General features: G+C 45.1%; 1 protein-coding gene across 1 annotated transcript; it reads left to right on the top strand.

Moving 5' to 3' along the window:
- Positions 1–5642: 5642 nt before the first annotated feature.
- LOC131010933 (uncharacterized) lies at positions 5643–6041 on the top strand. The gene has a single exon (XM_057938676.1). It carries the CDS (start codon positions 5643–5645, stop codon positions 6039–6041), a length of 399 nt encoding a protein of 132 aa, XP_057794659.1.
- Positions 6042–21274: the final 15233 nt, after the last annotated feature.

Here is a 21274-nt window from a genome sequence, read left to right as displayed (position 1 = left end):
GCTTACCCATTCACTATCGGCGATAGGGTAAATGATCCCTTCTGCTAATAGTTTGAGTATCTCCTTACGTACTACCTCCATGAGGACGGGGTTTAATCGTCGTTGACCATCCCTCTTAGGTGTTGCTCCATCCTCGAGGTAAATCCGATGCATGCACGTGGCGGGGCTAATGCCACAAATGTCGGCGAGACCCCAACCAAATGCCAACTTGTTGCTCCTTAGCACTTCCATCAACGCCATTTCTTGCTCATGCGTGAGCTCGGCGGATATTATCACGGGCTTCTCCTCTCCTTCTTCCAAGTACACGTATTTTAGGTGTTTGGGGAGATCCTTGAGTTCCAACTTGGGCTCTTTGCACTTCGTGGCGTCTTCAAGCACCACAGGCTCATCAATGGGGAGTTTGTCTCTTCGTTCTCTCTCTCTATCCTTGGTTTCCCGAGCAAACTCCTCCATATCCGCCGATCCTGCAAAGACCTCCACTATCTCTTGTTCCTGCATATAAACCATCTCGGCGAGGCTATCAATAGCATCTATATAAGAGCATTCATTAGTAAATAAAGATGATGGCAAAGCACGACTATGATGCACAGAAAAAGACACAGACTCTCCTAACACTGTCATTTTTATTGTTCCATTTTTCACATCAATCAACGTGTTAGTGGTGGCCATGAATGGTCTTCCTAGCAGTAAAGTATGCTCCTTGCCATTCTCATGAACTTCTCCTATCTCAAGCACAACAAAATCGACAGGTACTATCAAACCACCCACTCTAACTAGAATATCCTCAATGACCCCGCGAGGATACCTAACTGATCTATCTGCCAATTGCAAACACATTCGAGTGGGTTTTAAGTCGCCTAACTCTAGTTGTTTAAAAATAGAGTACGGCATCAAATTAATCCCTGCCCCCAAGTCAAGCATACCCGAGGCCTCCTTACCATTCCCCAACGCAATATTGATAACAAAACTACCTGGATCTCGTTGCTTGGGTGGCAAGGGTTGTTGCATGATGGAATGGGCAACCTCGGATACAAGAATCTTCTCGTTGTCAACAAACTTTCTCTTCTTGGACGCCAGCTCTTTAAAGAACTTCACATAGGCCGGGACGTTTCTGATCACGTCCAGAAGTGGCAAGTTGACATTCACCTTTGCCAACATGTTGTAGAAATCGGTGAATTGTTGATCTTGCTTCTCATTCCTCAACCGACTTGGGTACGGAATCGGTGGTCTGTATGGCTTTGTGGCCTTGTGAAGCGTCACTAATGGCTCTCCTTGCTGCTCTTCTTCTCTCGGTGGGGGTAATTCTTTCACCATCTCCTCCCCACAAGTTTCTTTAGGGAGCTCGTCAGTGGGGATCTCCACTTTGTTATCCACCTTCTTCCCACTCCGTAAGACTGTGACAGCTTGAGCTTGATGAGGTTGCAATCCTTGTCCATGGAGCTTCCCTGGCTGTTGCTGCTGTTGCATCTGGTTCAAAGTCCCTGAGAGTTGTCCAACGGTTGTCTCAAGACGCTTGATTGTAGCAGACTGTGACTCCATGTTCTGTTTGGTCATCTCCATAAAGGATTGCATGGTGTCCTAGAGAAACGGCTTCTGCGGTTGAGCTGGCTTTTGAAACTGCTGGGGTGCATTCTGGTATTGCTGCTGCTGCTGAAAATTCCCTTGCTGCATAGGGAACTGTTGATACTGCTGATACTGCGGGGGCTGCTGCTGCTGCTGCTGATAAGCTTGCGGGTAGTTCTGCTGCTGAGGAAAGGGAAACTGCTGTTGAGGTGGGTAAAACTGCTGTTGGTTCTGATAACCAAATTGCTGAGGAGGGCGGCGGAATTGATTTCCTTGATTTGATCCCGACCCTTGGCCAGAAGCTTGATTCCTCCATCCAGAATTCTGCTGAGCTCTCCAACCAGAGTTGGAATTCTGTTGACCTTGATTAAACATGGGCCTCTGCTCAAACTGAGGCCTCCCTGGGTATCCCTGAGCAGCATATACCTCTGCCTCCCCTTCGGGTGTGAACTCCCCCATTCGATGGCACTCGTTGGTTCCATGGCCAAAATCGCCACATATGCCACATCCTTCTGATGACGGTGCCTGAGCTAAGGGTGCTTGAGCTGGCGGTGCTTGAACGGGTTGAGGCTCCACCTGATTCATTCTTAACTGCTGAACTTGCCTCATCAGGTCCGCTACTTGCTTCTGCAGCTCATTATTTGGGGCTACAGCCTTGGCTTCGACCCTCCTTCCTCTGACTGATTTTTGTTGAGAACTCGCGGCAAGAGTGTTGAAGATCTCTTTTAGCTCATCAGCTGTCTTTCGGGCAATGTTGCCCCCAGCGGTACTGTCCACCATAAACTGTGCCGTCTGAATCAATCCGTCATAGAAGAACTGCATCAACATGACGGGTGCTAACTGGTGTTGTGGACACTGGCGAAGAAGCTCTTGGAATCTCTCCCAAGCCTCGTGGAGAGGCTCGTCAGCTCCTTGCATGAAGTTCATTATCTGTGTCCTAATCTCCTGTGTCTTGTGATTAGGGTAGTATTTGAGCATGAACTTCTCACTCGCCTCTGCCCATGTGGTAATGGAGTTCGGCGACAGGGACAGCAACCATGTTCTAGCCCGGTCCTTGAGTGCATAAGGTAAGCACTTGAGTCTCAGCTGATCCTCGGTAAGCTCCAGTAGTGGGAAGGTCTGCACTTGAGTGCAGAAATCACGAATGAATTGTAAGGCATCCTTACTCGGCATCCCATAAAAGAGCGGCAGCAAGTTTGAATCGTTGGGCTTCAGATTGTAATTCCGGACCGCCGTGGAAAGCACTATCGCTGACGTACTAGTAGTCCCAATAATTGGCCTGGAAAAATCTCCCATGTACTGAACATTCTGCTCCGCCATTGCTTCTTGGTCAGGATTGGGCCAAGCTTCTTCTTCTTTTTCAGAATGCACTGAAAGTGTCTCCTCAAAGGCTTCCAGAATGGGATTGGAAGCAATTCTCTCTTCAAAATTTTTCTCTCGAAACTGTGATTCCACAAAACTTCTCAAACTGGACTCGGACTCCTTCTCCAGGCTTGAAAGAACCTCCCGAGGTCGATGAATGTTGTCGTAGCAAGGTGCAAGCTTTCTCTTCAAGCTTCTACGTCCTTGCATACACAACACAAACAAACAAATCAAACGCACCGGAGGGAGAAAATAAAAGAAATAAACAAAAATAAACACGGAAAACAATGCAACACAATCAAATGCCTAAAGCGTTCCCCGGCAACGGCGCCAAAATTTGACTCAACCCAAAACACCTAATGGATTGACTCGCAATCGTACGAGGTCATCCTAGTGTAATAAGCTAACCCAAGTCGTCTCTCAAGGAAGGCTAAACAGGGCTTTGATCATGCTACGTACAGAAAATAGGAAATAAACCTAAACACTCTAATCAGAAGTTTGGGTCTGACACTTTCTCTCCGATTAACTAATGCGTAATTAAAATAAAGCATATAAAGTTAACTAGGCAAAAGATAGGAAGCCAATAATAACGCAAGAAGGCAAACAAAGCTAGGGTGCTAAACTAGCAATCTAGAAGCAATCATCAATTCAACACCATAAACAACGATTATCTAGGCGAAATAACATATTAACATTTAATCAAATGAATGTTAAGCAAACACACACAATCAACGAGAATTCCGCAAGCAACTAAACGACGAACTAACTAGAACATGGCATTTGAACATTAATGAAATCAACTAGAGTTTCCAACTCCAACACTAAACCAAACGATCATAAACTTGTAAACATCAAAGATTAATAACTACCTAGGCAAGAAACTCAATCAAGCATAAGATTCGAATGCAAGAAAATCTTAATCTCCATAAAAAGAAATCTCTAAACCTCCACCAACAAGAAGGGGAAAAACGTAAGCAATAGCAACGAACTACGAATCACGTAGATTATCTAAACTCAACGACAATAATCTCCAATCATGACATTCATCAAAACACAAACAAAGATTCAATAAACCAAAGGATTCATAAAACCAAGAGGATCTAGAATCAACAACAATAATCTTCAATCATCACATTCATCAAAAGCATAAAACACAAAACTCAATTAACCAAAAGATTCATATAACCAAGAAAATATAGAATCAACAATAATGATCTTCAATCATGACATTCATCAAAGGCAAGAAACAAAGATTCAAATCAAATAACCAAGAGAATCGAAATGAGTTCTTACATAACGTAGCAATCCAAGGAAATCCAATCGGATGAAATGTTAATTGACATCCAAAGCAATCCAATGAATCCAAGATCGAAAGTAAGTGTTGTGAAACTCTAAAAACCTTAAGAAAGAGGTGAAAATCGCCTATGGAGGCTGCTGGAGACGAGAATATAAAGTGAAACCCTAGAGATGGGTTTTAAACTAAAAAATTCGTAACTGCCAGAACACGCAGTAGGCGGCCGCCTAGAGAAGGCGGTGGCCTAGAAGTAGGCGGTGGCCTAGAGAAGGCGGTGGCCTAGAAGTAGGCGGTGGCCTAGAGAAAGCGGTGGCCTAGAAGTAGGTGGTGGCCTAGAGAAGGCGGCCGCCTCTGGCTACAGCAGTTGTCCCGTTAGTTGCCTCTTGATCCAAAAACGCTCACAACTTCACGAAAAACTTCCCAAACTCCGGAATCCTGCACCAACAAGAAAAAGCAGCAAACAGCACTCGGGCAAGAATAACACGGCACGAAAAAGCACAAAGCATGCTCGAAAGTGTATCACACAACTCAACAATAACACTAAGAAACAAGGTAAACAACCCCCCCACACTTAATCCATTGCTTGTCCTCAAGCAACACCTACAATATCTCAAGAGGGTTTACAAGTGATCCTGCTCGCCATCAGATCTCAAACCCATCCAAGTCCGTCTAGAAGTCCACTTTCCCACGAAGTGTCTTAGGCTAAGGTCTTAAGAGGCAACAACAAAATGATACAACTCAATCCGATCAAACCCAGTTCTCCGCTAGGGGTGAATTTCCTAATGTAACCGCCTTTACAATCAAATCTCATTATTATTATTATTATTATTATTATTTTTGACAAATAGGTCGTATTTCACGAGATTTGCAATTTTTGGAGGTAAACCAAAATGTTCCCGCGTGGTTTCCCATGCTCATAATGTCACCATCAGAGGAGCAGAGACCCAGAGCCATCAAGAACTCAAAAAACAAACCACGTTTCAACAAGAGATAAGAATTTAGGCAATTACAATGAAAACACTCCCCCTAGCATCTACCGGACAAATCACGTCAAGAGTTGCTCATCAAGTTGTTGCATCTAAGATATTAAACCCATAACACTACTTAGGTAAATGTCAATCGCGACAAACAAGGACAACAACCAAAACCAATGCAGTTCCAGAATCACTGGCAAACCAATGTCAAGACCAAGGGTGAACTCAAAGACAAGTAATTAATCAGCGCAAGGAGGCCATTTGCCCAAAACCAACAATCCAGAACCTAACAGCATACATTTCAAAACAAGCACACACCCCTCCCCACACAAAAACGAGCACTGTCCTCAGGGCAATAACAGCAAACACAAGAAAACGAAAGGAAAACAAGGCAGACACAAATAAAAAGGAAAAACAGAACAAAACAAAAAGAAAAAAAAAAAAGAGAAATGAAGAGGGATAGCTCACTGTGGTCCCGGAGGTGGGGGCGGGGGTGGGGCGAATTGGTCACGATGCTGCAAGGAAAAAACGGCCCACTGTGCTTGGAGGGACTGAATACTGGTGTCATTGTTGGCGAGATGGTGGTTGGAGAAGGGTGGTGGCTGGAGGTAGATGGTGGAGGTCGCGGTGGCTGGAGAAGGTTGCGGTGGTTGTTGGCGGCGGTGGCTGGATGCGGTGGTGTAGATAGGGGGTGGCTGGTTGCGGTGGTGGAGAGAGGTGGTGGTTGCGGTGGTGGAGGTTGCTGGAGTTGCGGTGGTGGAGAGAGGTGGTGGTTGCGGTGGTGGAGGTGGCTGGAGTTGGGAGGCGGTGGCTGGAGTGGTGGTGGTGGAAGGATGGTGAGAGGCTGAGCACAGAGCACCGGGGAGGGGGCAGCGCCGATCGCCGGTGAGAAGAAGCGCCGGTCGCCGGGAGTGGGAGAGTTGTGGTGGCGGAAAAGGTAAGGGGGAGAGAGGGTTGGGCGGCGGATGGGGGGGAATTTGAGGGTGAATTAGGGTTTTAAGGGAGGGTGTGGTTTGGGCTGGGCGGGCCGGGCTGGGGGGTGGGCGGCCGCCTAGGTGGAGGCGGGCGCAGGGGTAGGCGGCGCCGTAGGTAGGCGGCTGCCTACATGCCCCTTCGTAAAACTGGCATAGGCGGGCGCCGTGTGTAGGCGGGCGCCGTGGGTAGGCGGCGGCCTACCCCTGGGCGTGCAGACCCCTTTTTGGCTCATCCGTGCTCATTTTTCGCGCCATTTTTCGCTCGTTCAGGGTCCACCAAGCTGATTTCCTACAACACTCCATAAAGACACATCACAAAAAAAAATCAAACCGACACAAGCAACGGGTAAACCACTAACACAAAGTTAAATAGAAAATAAAGAAGAGGAAAGGAAAAGGAAAGAAAGTGCGGGTTGCCTCCCACAAAGCGCTCTAGTTAAGGTCGAGAGCTTGACACGAGATAGGTCGTTTAAGAAACGGGATCATGGAGTGCTTGGGACTCCACCATGACTGGAGAAGAACCATGCTCTAAGTAGGGCTTCACCCTATGTCCATTCACCGTGAATTGTTCATCGGCGTTCTCCTTGCTTAAAATTACGGCGCCATGAGGGAGAATTTCTCTAAGGATGAAAGGACCACTCCAACGAGATTTGAGCTTGCCCGGAAAAAGTTTCAACCTTGAATTGAACAAAAGAACCTTCATTCCGGGTTGGAGGTTCTTGGGCACAATACGGCTATCATGCAACCTCTTGGCTTTATCTTTGTAAATCCTAGCATTCTCGTACGCCTCGCAATTCATCGAGTTCTTCCATTTGCAAGGCTCTATGTTTTCCCGCAGCTGTAAGGTCGCAATTGGTGGCTTTGATGGCCCAATAAGCTCGGTGCTCAATCTCCACCGGTAAGTGGCATGCTTTACCGTAGACAAGGCGGTAGGGGCTCATTCCTATGACTCCTTTGAAGGCGGTGCGATATGCCCACAACGCATCGTTGAGCTTAAGAGACCAATCCCTACGGGAGGGTTGGACCGTCTTTTCGAGGATGCCCTTGATTTGCCGATTACTCGTTTCGGCTTGCCCCGAAGTCTGAGGATGATAGGGAGTGGCAACCTTGTGAGTGATGCCGTTTTTCCTCATAAGTTTCTCAAAAAGCTTGTTGCAAAAGTGTTTGACTCCATCACTGATTATGGCCTTGGGGAATCCAAACCTACACAATATGTTCTCCTGCACAAACTTCAAGACCACATTAGCATCACATGTCCTTGCGGGGATGGCTTCAACCCACTTGGACACATAATCTACGGCAAGCAAGATATACTCAAAACCGTATGACGTAGGGAAGGGGCCCATGAAGTCTATGCCCCACACATCAAAAATCTCAACAACAAGAATGCTCGTGAGAGGCATTTCATTCATGCGCCCAATGTTCCCAACTCTTTGGCACCGATCACAAGCAAGATAAAAAGAATGAGCATCTTTGAAAAGAGTGGGCCAAAACAAACCGGATTGGAGGACCTTATGAGCCGTCTTTTGTCCACCAAAATGCCCACCACAATGGGCTTCATGGCAAAGCCTCAACACTTGTTGTTGCTCCTCATCCGGGATGCATCTCCGAATCACCTCGTCCTTTCCCAACTTGAAGAGATAAGGGTCTTCCCAATAATATTGCCTGCAAATAGCCAAAAACCTTTTCCTCTCTTGGGATGTTAGATCGGGTCTTGATTCCCCACAAGCAAGGTAATTGACGATATCAGCAAACCAAGGCACAGAGGCAATTTCATATGTATGTTCAAACGGGAAGGACTCATGTATGACATCTTGACTCGATTCAACCACATTATGCTCAAGTCTAGATAAGTGATCGGCAACGGAGTTTTCACTCCCCTTCCTATCCTTAATCTCAAGATCGAACTCTTGCAATATTAAAATCCAACGGATAAGACGTGGCTTGGCTTGGGACTTAGTCAACAAATATCTTAGAGCCGCATGATCACTATGGACGATTACTTTAGACCCGATGATATAAGCACGAAACTTATCTAAAGCAAAAACCACAGCAAGCAACTCTTTTTCAGTGGTGGTGTAATTCACTTGTGCACTATTCAACGTCAAGCTAGCATAGTAAATCACACGCAACATTTTGTCAACACGTTGACCAAGAACCGCCCCCACAGCTGAGTTTGAAGCATCACACATAATCTCAAAAGGCAAAGACCAATTGGGTGAAACAACAACAGGTGCAGTGCTTAACTTGAGCTTCAGTAATTCAAAAGCATGCATACAAGTTTCATTAAAATCAAAATCTACATCTTGAGAAAGCAGACGACATAAAGGTTGGGTAATCTTAGACAAATCCTTAATGAAACGCCGGTAAAACCCGGCATGACCTAGGAAACTCCTAATGCCTTTCACATCAATTGGTGGAGGTAATTTTTCAATCACCTCCACCTTAGCCCTATCAACCTCTAAACCATCTTTTGACACAACGTGGCCAAGAACGATGCCACTAGTTACCATGAAATGACTCTTCTCCCAACTAAGAGTTAGTCCACTCTCTATACACCTTTTTAAAACCAAGTTAATTTTACCCAAGCAATCAGTAAACGAATTTCCAAACACGGAAAAGTCATCCATGAAAATTTCAACAAAATCACCTATCATTTCCGCGAAGATCGACATCATGCACCGTTGGAAAGTCCCCGGTGCATTACACAAGCCAAATGGCATCCTCTTCCACGCAAAGGTACCAAATGGGGTGGTGAACGCCGTCTTATCCTGGTCCTCCGGCGCGATTGCTATTTGGTAATATCCTGACAAACCATCAAGAAAACAGTAAAAATCATGTCCAGCTAAACGATCCAGCATTTGATCAATGAAAGGAAGAGGAAAATGATCCTTTTTTGTTACGGCATTTAGTTTCCTGTAGTCAATACACATACGCCAACCCGTAACCGGACGGGTCGGCACTAACTCCTTGTTGTCATTGAGGATAACCGTGATTCCTCCCTTCTTGGGCACCACATGCACCGGGCTTACCCATTCACTATCGGCGATAGGGTAAATGATCCCTTCTGCTAATAGTTTGAGTATCTCCTTACGTACTACCTCCATGAGGACGGGGTTTAATCGTCGTTGACCATCCCTCTTAGGTGTTGCTCCATCCTCGAGGTAAATCCGATGCATGCACGTGGCGGGGCTAATGCCACAAATGTCGGCGAGACCCCAACCAAATGCCAACTTGTTGCTCCTTAGCACTTCCATCAACGCCATTTCTTGCTCATGCGTGAGCTCGGTGGATATTATCACGGGCTTCTCCTCTCCTTCTTCCAAGTACACGTATTTTAGGTGTTTGGGGAGATCCTTGAGTTCCAACTTGGGCTCTTTGCACTTCGTGGCGTCTTCAAGCACCACAGGCTCATCAATGGGGAGTTTGTCTCTTCGTTCTCTCTCTCTATCCTCGGTTTCCCGAGCAAACTCCTCCATATCCGCCGATCCTGCAAAGACCTCCACTATCTCTTGTTCCTGCATATAAACCATCTCGGCGAGGCTATCAATAGCATCTATATAAGAGCATTCATTAGTAAATAAAGATGATGGCAAAGCACGACTATGATGCACAGAAAAAGACACAGACTCTCCTAACACTGTCATTTTTATTGTTCCATTTTTCACATCAATCAACGTGTTAGTGGTGGCCATGAATGGTCTTCCTAGCAGTAAAGTATGCTCCTTGCCATTCTCATGAACTTCTCCTATCTCAAGCACAACAAAATCGACAGGTACTATCAAACCACCCACTCTAACTAGAATATCCTCAATGACCCCGCGAGGATACCTAACTGATCTATCTGCCAATTGCAAACACATTCGAGTGGGTTTTAAGTCGCCTAACTCTAGTTGTTTAAAAATAGAGTACGGCATCAAATTAATCCCTGCCCCCAAGTCAAGCATACCCGAGGCCTCCTTACCATTCCCCAACGCAATATTGATAACAAAACTACCTGGATCTCGTTGCTTGGGTGGCAAGGGTTGTTGCATGATGGAATGGGCAACCTCGGATACAAGAATCTTCTCGTTGTCAACAAACTTTCTCTTCTTGGACGCCAGCTCTTTAAAGAACTTCACATAGGCCGGGACGTTTCTGATCACGTCCAGAAGTGGCAAGTTGACATTCACCTTTGCCAACATGTTGTAGAAATCGGTGAATTGTTGATCTTGCTTCTCATTCCTCAACCGACTTGGGTACGGAATCGGTGGTCTGTATGGCTTTGTGGCCTTGTGAAGCGTCACTAATGGCTCTCCTTGCTGCTCTTCTTCTCTCGGTGGGGGTAATTCTTTCACCATCTCCTCCCCACAAGTTTCTTTAGGGAGCTCGTCAGTGGGGATCTCCACTTTGTTATCCACCTTCTTTCCACTCCGTAAGACTGTGACAGCTTGAGCTTGATGAGGTTGCAATCCTTGTCCATGGAGCTTCCCTGGCTGTTGCTGCTGTTGCATCCGGTTCAAAGTCCCTGAGAGTTGTCCAACGGTTATCTCAAGACGCTTGATTGTAGCAGACTGTGACTCCATGTTCTGTTTGGTCATCTCCATAAAGGATTGCATGGTGTCCTCGAGAGACGGCTTCTGCGGTTGAGCTGGCTTTTGAAACTGCTGGGGTGCATTCTGGTATTGCTGCTGCTGCTGAAAATTCCCTTGCTGCATAGGGAACTGTTGATACTGCTGATACTGCGGGGGCTGCTGCTGCTGCTGCTGATAAGCTTGCGGGTAGTTCTGCTGCTGAGGAAAGGGAAACTGCTGTTGAGGTGGGTAAAACTGCTGTTGGTTCTGATAACCAAATTGCTGAGGAGGGCGGCGGAATTGATTTCCTTGATTTGATCCCGACCCTTGGCCAGAAGCTTGATTCCTCCATCCAGAATTCTGCTGAGCTCTCCAACCAGAGTTGGAATTCTGTTGACCTTGATTAAACATGGGCCTCTGCTCAAACTGAGGCCTCCCTGGGTATCCCTGAGCAGCATATACCTCTGCCTCCCCTTCGGGTGTGAACTCCCCCATTCGATGGCACTCGTTGGTTCCGTGGCCAAAATCGCCACATATGCCACATCCTTCTGATGACGGTGCCTGAGCTAAGGGTGCTTGAGCTGGCGGTGCTTGAACGGGTTGAGGCTCCACCTGATTCATTCTTAACTGCTGAACTTGCCTCATCAGGTCCGCTACTTGCTTCTGCAGCTCATTATTTGGGGCTACAGCCTTGGCTTCGACCCTCCTTCCTCTGACTGATTTTTGTTGAGAACTCGCGGCAAGAGTGTTGAAGATCTCTTTTAGCTCATCAGCTGTCTTTCGGGCAATGTTGCCCCCAGCGGTACTGTCCACCATAAACTGTGCCGTCTGAATCAATCCGTCATAGAAGAACTGCATCAACATGACGAGTGCTAACTGGTGTTGTGGACACTGGCGAAGAAGCTCTTGGAATCTCTCCCAAGCCTCGTGGAGAGGCTCGTCAGCTCCTTGCATGAAGTTCATTATCTGTGTCCTAATCTCCTGTGTCTTGTGATTAGGGTAGTATTTGAGCATGAACTTCTCACTCGCCTCTGCCCATGTGGTAATGGAGTTCGGCGACAGGGACAGCAACCATGTTCTAGCCCGGTCCTTGAGTGCATAAGGTAAGCACTTGAGTCTCAGTTGATCCTCGGTAAGCTCCAGTAGTGGGAAGGTCTTCACTTGAGTGCAGAAATCACGAATGAATTGTAAGGCATCCTCACTCGGCATCCCATAAAAGAGCGGCAGCAAGTTTGAATCGTTGGGCTTCAGATTGTAATTCCGGACCGCCGTGGAAAGCACTATCGCTGACGTACTAGTAGTCCCAATAATTGGCCTGGAAAAATCTCCCATGTACTGAACATTCTGCTCCGCCATTGCTTCTTGGTCAGGATTGGGCCAAGCTTCTTCTTCTTTTTCAGAATGCACTGAAAGTGTCTCCTCAAAGGCTTCCAGAATGGGATTGGAAGCAATTCTCTCTTCAAAATTTTTCTCTCGAAACTGTGATTCCACAAAACTTCTCAAACTGGACTCGGACTCCTTCTCCAGGCTTGAAAGAACCTCCCGAGGTCGATGAATGTTGTCGTAGCAAGGTGCAAGCTTTCTCTTCAAGCTTCTACGTCCTTGCATACACAACACAAACAAACAAATCAAACGCACCGGAGGGAGAAAATAAAAGAAATAAACAAAAATAAACACGGAAAACAATGCAACACAATCAAATGCCTAAAGCGTTCCCCGGCAACGGCGCCAAAATTTGACTCAACCCAAAACACCTAATGGATTGACTCGCAATCGTACGAGGTCATCCTAGTGTAATAAGCTAACCCAAGTCGTCTCTCAAGGAAGGCTAAACAGGGCTTTGATCATGCTACGTACAGAAAATAGGAAATAAACCTAAACACTCTAATCAGAAGTTTGGGTCTGACACTTTCTCTCCGATTAACTAATGCGTAATTAAAATAAAGCATATAAAGTTAACTAGGCAAAAGATAGGAAGCCAATAATAACGCAAGAAGGCAAACAAAGCTAGGGTGCTAAACTAGCAATCTAGAAGCAATCATCAATTCAACACCATAAACAACGATTATCTAGGCGAAATAACATATTAACATTTAATCAAATGAATGTTAAGCAAACACACACAATCAACGAGAATTCCGCAAGCAACTAAACGACGAACTAACTAGAACATGGCATTTGAACATTAACGAAATCAACTAGAGTTTCCAACTCCAACACTAAACCAAACGATCATAAACTTGTAAACATCAAAGATTAATAACTACCTAGGCAAGAAACTCAATCAAGCATAAGATTCGAATGCAAGAAAATCTTAATCTCCATAAAAAGAAATCTCTAAACCTCCACCAACAAGAAGGGGAAAAACGTAAGCAATAGCAACGAACTACGAATCACGTAGATTATCTAAACTCAACGACAATAATCTCCAATCATGACATTCATCAAAACACAAACAAAGATTCAATAAACCAAAGGATTCATAAAACCAAGAGGATCTAGAATCAACAACAATAATCTTCAATCATCACATTCATCAAAAGCATAAAACACAAAACTCAATTAACCAAAAGATTCATATAACCAAGAAAATATAGAATCAACAATAATGATCTTCAATCATGACATTCATCAAAGGCAAGAAACAAAGATTCAAATCAAATAACCAAGAGAATCGAAATGAGTTCTTACATAACGTAGCAATCCAAGGAAATCCAATCGGATGAAATGTTAATTGACATCCAAAGCAATCCAATGAATCCAAGATCGAAAGTAAGTGTTGTGAAACTCTAAAAACCTTAAGAAAGAGGTGAAAATCGCCTATGGAGGCTGCTGGAGACGAGAATATAAAGTGAAACCCTAGAGATGGGTTTTAAACTAAAAAATTCGTAACTGCCAGAACACGCAGTAGGCGGCCGCCTAGAGAAGGCGGTGGCCTAGAAGTAGGCGGTGGCCTAGAGAAGGCGGTGGCCTAGAAGTAGGCGGTGGCCTAGAGAAAGCGGTGGCCTAGAAGTAGGTGGTGGCCTAGAGAAGGCGGCCGCCTCTGGCTATAGCAGTTGTCCCGTTAGTTGCCTCTTGATCCAAAAACGCTCACAACTTCACGAAAAACTTCCCAAACTCCGGAATCCTGCACCAACAAGAAAAAGCAGCAAACAGCACTCGGGCAAGAATAACACGGCACGAAAAAGCACAATGCATGCTCGAAAGTGTATCACACAACTCAACAATAACACTAAGAAACAAGGTAAACATAGAACAGTTTTGAACTCAAGTGTTAGAGTTCGTTTCTAGTTTAGCTTGGGGTTTCAAAGGAGTAAAGACTGAAGACTGAAGAACGAAGGACTGAAGACTTAAGACTGAAGATACCAACTGAAGTATCAGTTGAAGAATCAGTTTGAAACTGATTACTTAATGCGTGCCACGTGGACTCAATGGACTGATACTAAAGTCAAGTATCAGTTGAACATTCTTCCTCGGACTGATCTTCCAACGTTCAAAGGAAGCCACGTACTCACAAAAGTACAGCCGCATTAAATGCAGAGATCTCAGGATCTTCTTATCTCTGCAGAGGTCATTCCTATTTGGTGGCTACTTTATCAGAGACGTCACATCTCCTATCCCTCAAGAGAGCCGTTTCCACCAGACAAGGAACCTCGAACATTGAAGCCTCAGCCCAAATTCGAATTGCTCTCCAACAGAAGAAATCTTGAGGACGTTCTACGCCAACGGGTCTATTCAACCTTCACCGATTCAATGACATAAGCTGAAGCTCTGCCAAAATTGTTACTCAGCCTAAAGCTTAACCTCCCCAAAGCTTGAATCGAAGAAGAGAATTCCAAAGCCAAAATCAGTCACTGCTGATTACACACATTCTCTTAGACCTTAGGCAAACCTCTGTTTACCCAGAAGCCAAGGTCAAACTTGCTCCAAAGAACTTGTTCTTTGCAGTAAAGTTGGCACCCGTTCAAACCTCCTTTCAGATAGAAAGATTTGAGTGTTTGAGTGATTCGGAGTTCAGGAAGGTACTCTGACTCTAAGAGTCTTAGCGCGGGTTGTGCTAAGCCAGAGAAATCCGACACGAGTGAAGTGTGGGTACTGAAGAAGGGTTTTCTTCAGTGGTACGGTTGTGTGCACCCGGCAAGCACACGGTTTGGTTTGCAGTACACCTGTTAAGCACTTGCGGAGTGGATTGTTGGTCTGATCAACCGACCGTGGATGTAGGAAAGGGTTTTTCCGAACCACATAAAAGTCTCTGTGTTGTTTACAGCTTTCAGTTTTACTTTTCTACTTGTGTTGTTTCAATTGATAAACTGAATACTTAATAAGTGCAAAGAGAAACCTAAGACCAACAACGTGCTCAACCGAGGCTATTACGAAACTAAGTTTAATTTCCGCTGGGGATATTCACGAACTTCAAAGAGGATTTCTATAAATTTCTTTCTATCGATGGATTTCCATACATTTGAACGAGAATCGTTCTATGGGCCGATGTTCGTGGGTTTTCCTAGGGTTTATCTCTACTATTGGAACGCTTATGGGCCCGCTTATCATGGAAAGGGAACTACACGCAAAAATAAGCTATATCAGCGCAGCTCGTCTGCGCCAATATATTTCCGATCTTAACTCATTATTTTTTATTTTATCACCACACAGTGAACAGGTACCGCACAATGGCAACTCACGAGCACCGCAAAGATCTAAATAACGATTTCGAAGCTGCTGTGGGGAACACAGGCATCAAACCAACCGATGACACATCGACTAAGGGAATTGATTTGAATGGACTCACTCCGCCAGGTTTTACTACGATCAACAACACGATCCCAGGCTCTGTGCAGTCTAGTATGGGAACAGTCGCGCCCGCTACTGCTACTATTGCTTCGGCATCGGGACCAGCCAATGTCCCTATCACTGAACAAATGCTAGCCATGCTCAACTACGCAACTATGCGCTCCTTAATGGGCATCACTCAGCCCGTCACCACACCAGAAGGAATTCTCGCTACTCAAAAAGCAGTAACTGCGCCTGCGCAGGCTGGGGAAAGAGGGGCAGCGCTGGTCGTGCAGACAGGAGTGAACAGGGAAGAAAATGGGAGAAGAAATAAGCGAAAGTTCGTTACGAACCGCGTTCAGATTGAGGATGTGACTGATTCAAGTAGCGGGACTACTCCGCAGCGCAGTCTGGGAATGCACAAAGACAACGACAAACTTAAGGAGAAAGTATCTTTCCTCCGAGACAAGTTGAAGAGTTTGGAGACAGAACTCAAAGAGCATGATCGTAACACGGAGGTGAATAAATCCCCTGACCAAGATGAACCGAGGTTCGAAGAGCCCCGAAGGGAGCTTCCCAAAAGAAGTCGGCGCAGACCGACGGAGACCATACTTACGAGAGATAGGGAAGGACGCAACTCTGACACCCCCATAGTGATGACAGTCAACAAGAGCCCATTTTCAGAATAAATATTGCTGGAGCCTCTACCGGCAAATTATCGTCCTATCTCACTGGACTATGACGGTACCACCGACCCGGAGGTGCACATGGCTCGCTTTGAGGGTTTAGCTGCGCTGCATCAGTATGGGGAGGGAATCAAATGCAGGATCTTCGCCACAACTCTGTCAGGAATGGCTTAGCGGTGGTTTCACAACCTGAGAAGCAACTCTATCCAATCCTATGGTGATCTTCACCTCATGTCCATGAGACAATTCGCTAACGCAAAGAGGGTAGGGAGAACGACCATTTAGATCAAACTGCCTACCAGCTTCGAAGACATCATGACAATAATACCGGGCTATTTTCAATTAGAAGATGCGAAAATGGCAAGAAAAGCGGAGGCCGACAAACTCAAGCCTAAAAAATAAGACAGTGCAGACACTGGAGAAAAATACATCACGAGAAACCCATACCGGGGACTACCTCGTAGAACTCCAACAATGGCAGTCGAGACCGAAGTCGTTCCGCTGACAGCGGCGCAGTCAGAGAAAAGGGAGGAACGCAGTGGTTATCGAGATGATTTGCGAAATCAGACCCAATGGAATTGTCACATTGATGAGATTTTTCACCAAATTAAATGAGAGAATTATTTCAGAGCCCCAAAAGATTACCACTCAGAAGCACCAAAGCCGGGTAGGAATAATCTATTGTGTGAGTATCACAATCGTTATGGCCATCCCACCCGCGAATGCATACACTTGAAACATCAATTGGAAATCTTAGTAAAGAAAGGATTCCTAGACCAGTATATAGAAAGGCCCTGTGGCACATCCAGAGAGCACCGCTATGATGAACATAGACGAGACAGAGAAGATGAACGGCGTAGATACGACGACTTCCGCCGTGGTCACGATGACAGGGATAACAGAGACAGACATGAAGAGAGGAGGGAAAGAAGAGATCACAGACGAGACAGTCAGGATAGACATAACCCCGCAAATCCTGCTCAATATGACAGAGAGGTGCACATGATCACAGGAGAGAACAATACACCAACATCCAACAGAGCCAAAAAGCAAATTGCTCGCACAGTTAAATCCAGATACTACGACCAATCTGTCATGGCAGTCAGCATTGCGTCCGATGAACCGACAATATCTTTTGGCCCAAAAGATGCTAGGCCCCTATTTTATCCTCATGACGACGCCCTGGTGTTTTTCACGAATGTGGCTAACGTGCTGGCACACCGCATCTTTGTCGACTCAGGCAGCGCTGTCAACATTTTATACTTGGAATGCTGGCAGGCGATGGGTTTGGAGGCTAAATTAGAGCCCCCTATGGCTCCTCTTTATGGTTTCTCGGGGGAATCAGTCCTACCGGTGGGAATAATCGAATTGCCAATTACGATAGGGCAAGCAGGGGAAAAAAGACTCGAATGGTCAGATTCTTGGTCATCGACGCACCAAAGCCTTCTTACAACATGATCTTTGGGAGACTAGCGTTGAATTCTTTCAAAGCGGCAATTTCTACTCTTTATCTGAAGATGAAGTTCCCCTTAGAAGGAGGAAAAATTGGAGAGGTATGGGGAGACCAAGCTGGTGAAGCATGAAAATCAACGCCTAATCTAAAAAGTAATAATCGAGACAGGATTTACGTGGTTCGGTCGTTAAGACCTACGTCCACGGGAGATCTTCGAGTTCTTCCACTATATTTCGAGATAATTACATTTTACAAGTGTGTTGCTCCCAAATAAACTACCCTCCTAATGCTAAAGCTAACCTTCTATTTATAGATGTGAGAGTGAGCCCTAAAGGTCTTAGGCCCATGAACTATAATAATTGGATTTAGGCCCTTTAATGCCTTAATACACCTTAGTCTTGATTTGACCCATCTACGTTATCCTTCGTTGCCCGTGTTGAGTAGCTCCCTTGAGCTGCGCAGGCGAGTCTGTGCTGCCAAGTAACTAGGGTAGTCTGCACCGCCGAGTCCCTTCGTCTGCGCTGTCAAGTCCATTTATTATCTGAGGTCTTCAATTAAACCTGCGTTGGTTGGCTTCGTTCAATAAGAATAATAATAACAATAATAGTAATCAAGTAAGATGTTCTTGTATTGCCAAGCATAGCGCTGATGAGTATTCTAGTCCTCATCAGCTACTCCCCCCTAGTCTGGTTGAACAATGTTGTCTTTGTTCGACCAATGGTATGTGGTATGAAGTCAGCGCTGTGCTGCTCTCCCTTGTCAATTAAGCATACATGATTCCCTGCACTTGTTAGATAAGAACTTGTCAATCTTTGTAAGAATAGTAAAGACAAAGTATTTCAGCGCTGCAAATGAACTAAGATAAAAGAGAGTAATTTTTCTTTCGGATTGTTTGGATGTCATCAATGATGACTAACTTAAGGCTCAAATATCCGCAGAGCGGCTGAGTTGCCACTTAAGGCTCATCCCCAGTCTAACTTTCGCGGCTTACGATGTTTCTACGCAGAGCATAGACATTGAGGCCTTCGTCGTGCAATTAATGCCTTGAATTTTGCAATTAATGCCCTCGTCGTGCAATTAATACCTTGAATTGTGCAATTAATGCCTTGAATTGTGCAATTAATGCCTTGAATTTTGCAATTGATGCCCTCGTCGTGCAATTAATGCCTTGAATTTTGCAATTAATGCCCTCGTCGTGCAATTAATGCCTTGAATTTTGCAATTAATTCCCTCATCGTGTAATTAATGCCTTAGTTAAGATAACTTTAGATGATCTGCGCCGAAGGTGACTTAGGTAATCTGTGGTAGCTTAAACGAGACGATCACACTGACTGCACTAAGATAGCCGCACTGGTTGCACTGATACAATCGCACTGACTGCACTGAGATAGCCACACTGGCTGCACTGAGATAGCCACACTGGCTGCACTGAGATAATCGTACTGACTGCGCTGAGATAGCCATACTGGCTGCGCTGAGATAATCACACTGGCTGCACTGAGATAGCCACACTGGCTGCGCTGATATAATCACCCTGACTGCACTGAGATAGCCACACTGGCTGCGCTGATATAATCACCCTGACTGCACTGAGATAGCCACACTGGCTGCGCTGAGATGACTAAGATAGTTATGCTGATACTTTAAGCGCTGATTGTACTGAGATAACTAAGATTGTTCCACCAGCCAAGATAACTGAAATAACTGAGATGGCTGCGCAGGCTGAGATAACTGAAATACCTGAGATAGCTGGGCAGGCTGAGATAGCCTGTCCTGACTGCACTGAGAAAGCTCAGATACATTCTGAGGCTGATAGCTGCGCAGGCTGAGATAGCCTGTCCTGACTGCGCTGAGAAAGCTCAGATATATTCTGAAGCTTATAGTTCCGAATCGTGGCTAAGTTACCATTTAAGGTTTTAATATCCGCTACGCGGCTGAGTTGTCGTTAAGGCTCAAATATCCTGCTAAGTTTTTCGAGAAAACACACATGGTGGTATACACTCCACTCCCCCCCTTAGTAACATGTGCATGATTCAACAAAACATATTATGTGTATGCTTGTGATTGGTGTTCCTACTTGTGATGCTAGTGGCAGCGCTGACATGACTATGGTCCCAAAGTATGTTATTCAAATTATGTTCCCGGTCCTAGTACATATGCCGAAGGTGTGCAGCTTCGCGTACTTAGTTAATTCATATTCCAACCCTAGGCACATATGCAGAAGGTGTGCGGCTTCGATGAAATAACCAAGATCATGTAATGACAAGTTTTCGTTCTGCGAAGTACCTGAGTCACCACTTGTTAGTGGGTTACCTTTCCGCGTTATAGCGTGTATCATACTTGTTCAAGTATTTTCTCAAAATGTATTTATCCTGTGCTATAAGAATTCTCAAGTACCAATATTAGTAAAACATGAGAGCCCCTTAAGATGGGGCTATAATCACATTACTGAAAAAGTTATATACTTTGCTTTCCCCGAACGACGGCGCTGCCCTAGGCATTTGTTCCGCCAAGTAAATCATACAAGACTAAAGAACTCATTTCTCAACATCATACTTGGCCAAGAATTCATATTTATGAACAAGAAAATCATTTTCATCAAATAGCAGATCATGCTTTAATTCCTGTTTCAAATATATATTTTATATACATATTGTCTGATTGAGTTCGTGGATGAGATTGGTCAAGCGAGCTAGATCATCAATCGGTTCCCAAACATTTCGTCCGATCAATATTTTCAAATAAAGGTTATCAAAGCTTCTTAAACTTAAAAGCATAATCCCCAATACAGTCATTAAAGTTCAGAACCCGTTTTATTTAATCCCCCATTGTTGTTGCACATGCAAAAGATGATATTCCCAATAAAAGTAAAAACAACTCAGGAAGTTAAGGAGTGATACAACAGCACCCGAATCATGAATTGAGCTCAATGTACATGATCAGCGCAAGCTTAACAATCAACGAGCACAACCCAAGAAAATAACTAATTCATCAAGAATTAACATAATGAAAGGAGATAACTTAGCTTCCTCTTGTATTAGTGTTTATCAACGCTGGAAATTCAGCGCAGGCGATGAGATGGACCGGTATATGGCATTGACCTGGTGAAGAACAAAGAATGCGCAGCAGCGCTGGTGAAGAGCAAAGCATAACATCACAGCGCTGGAAACTTCGTTGTATCAAGATCAATAAATCCCATAGAGTTGAGACGCTAGAGTAATTTGTTTGGCTTGGTGATCATAAAAACTGAGACTTTGTCATCCCAGCTAGTTCACCTCAGTGGTGGGTGTGAGTTGCCGACGACGTGATTTAGATTTTGAAAGGCGACATCTTCGTATGTCAAGGAGTTCTGAAGCTAAGAGTGCATCTTCAATAATATAAGCCCATCTTGATCTCATACATAGTCCTTTGCATTGGAACTTCATTAATCAATTCGTAATGTTTTTCTGGATTCCGATAAAAAGCTGGGCTGCTACACGTCCCTCCGAGCTCAAGAACTTTCTCGAATAAAATATAGGGTTGTCACAAGTCTTTTGTGCGCGGCAGCGAACCCAGGACTGAAATGCTAGAATAGGCCCTGAACTAAAATTCACCCTTCGCTGAGATTAACGAATTTCGCTGCCCGAATTTGATGTCCTGGCTATT

Source organism: Salvia miltiorrhiza, chromosome 1 (genome assembly GCF_028751815.1).
Source record: "Salvia miltiorrhiza cultivar Shanhuang (shh) chromosome 1, IMPLAD_Smil_shh, whole genome shotgun sequence".
Lineage (NCBI taxonomy): Eukaryota > Viridiplantae > Streptophyta > Magnoliopsida > Lamiales > Lamiaceae > Salvia > Salvia miltiorrhiza.
This window is presented reverse-complemented; position numbering and strand designations above follow the sequence as displayed.

Coding starts and splice junctions, on each gene's coding strand:
- LOC131010933 (XM_057938676.1), top strand. CDS start 5,643: ATGAAGAGGGATAGCTCACTGTGGTCCCGGAGGTGGGGGCGGGGGTGG.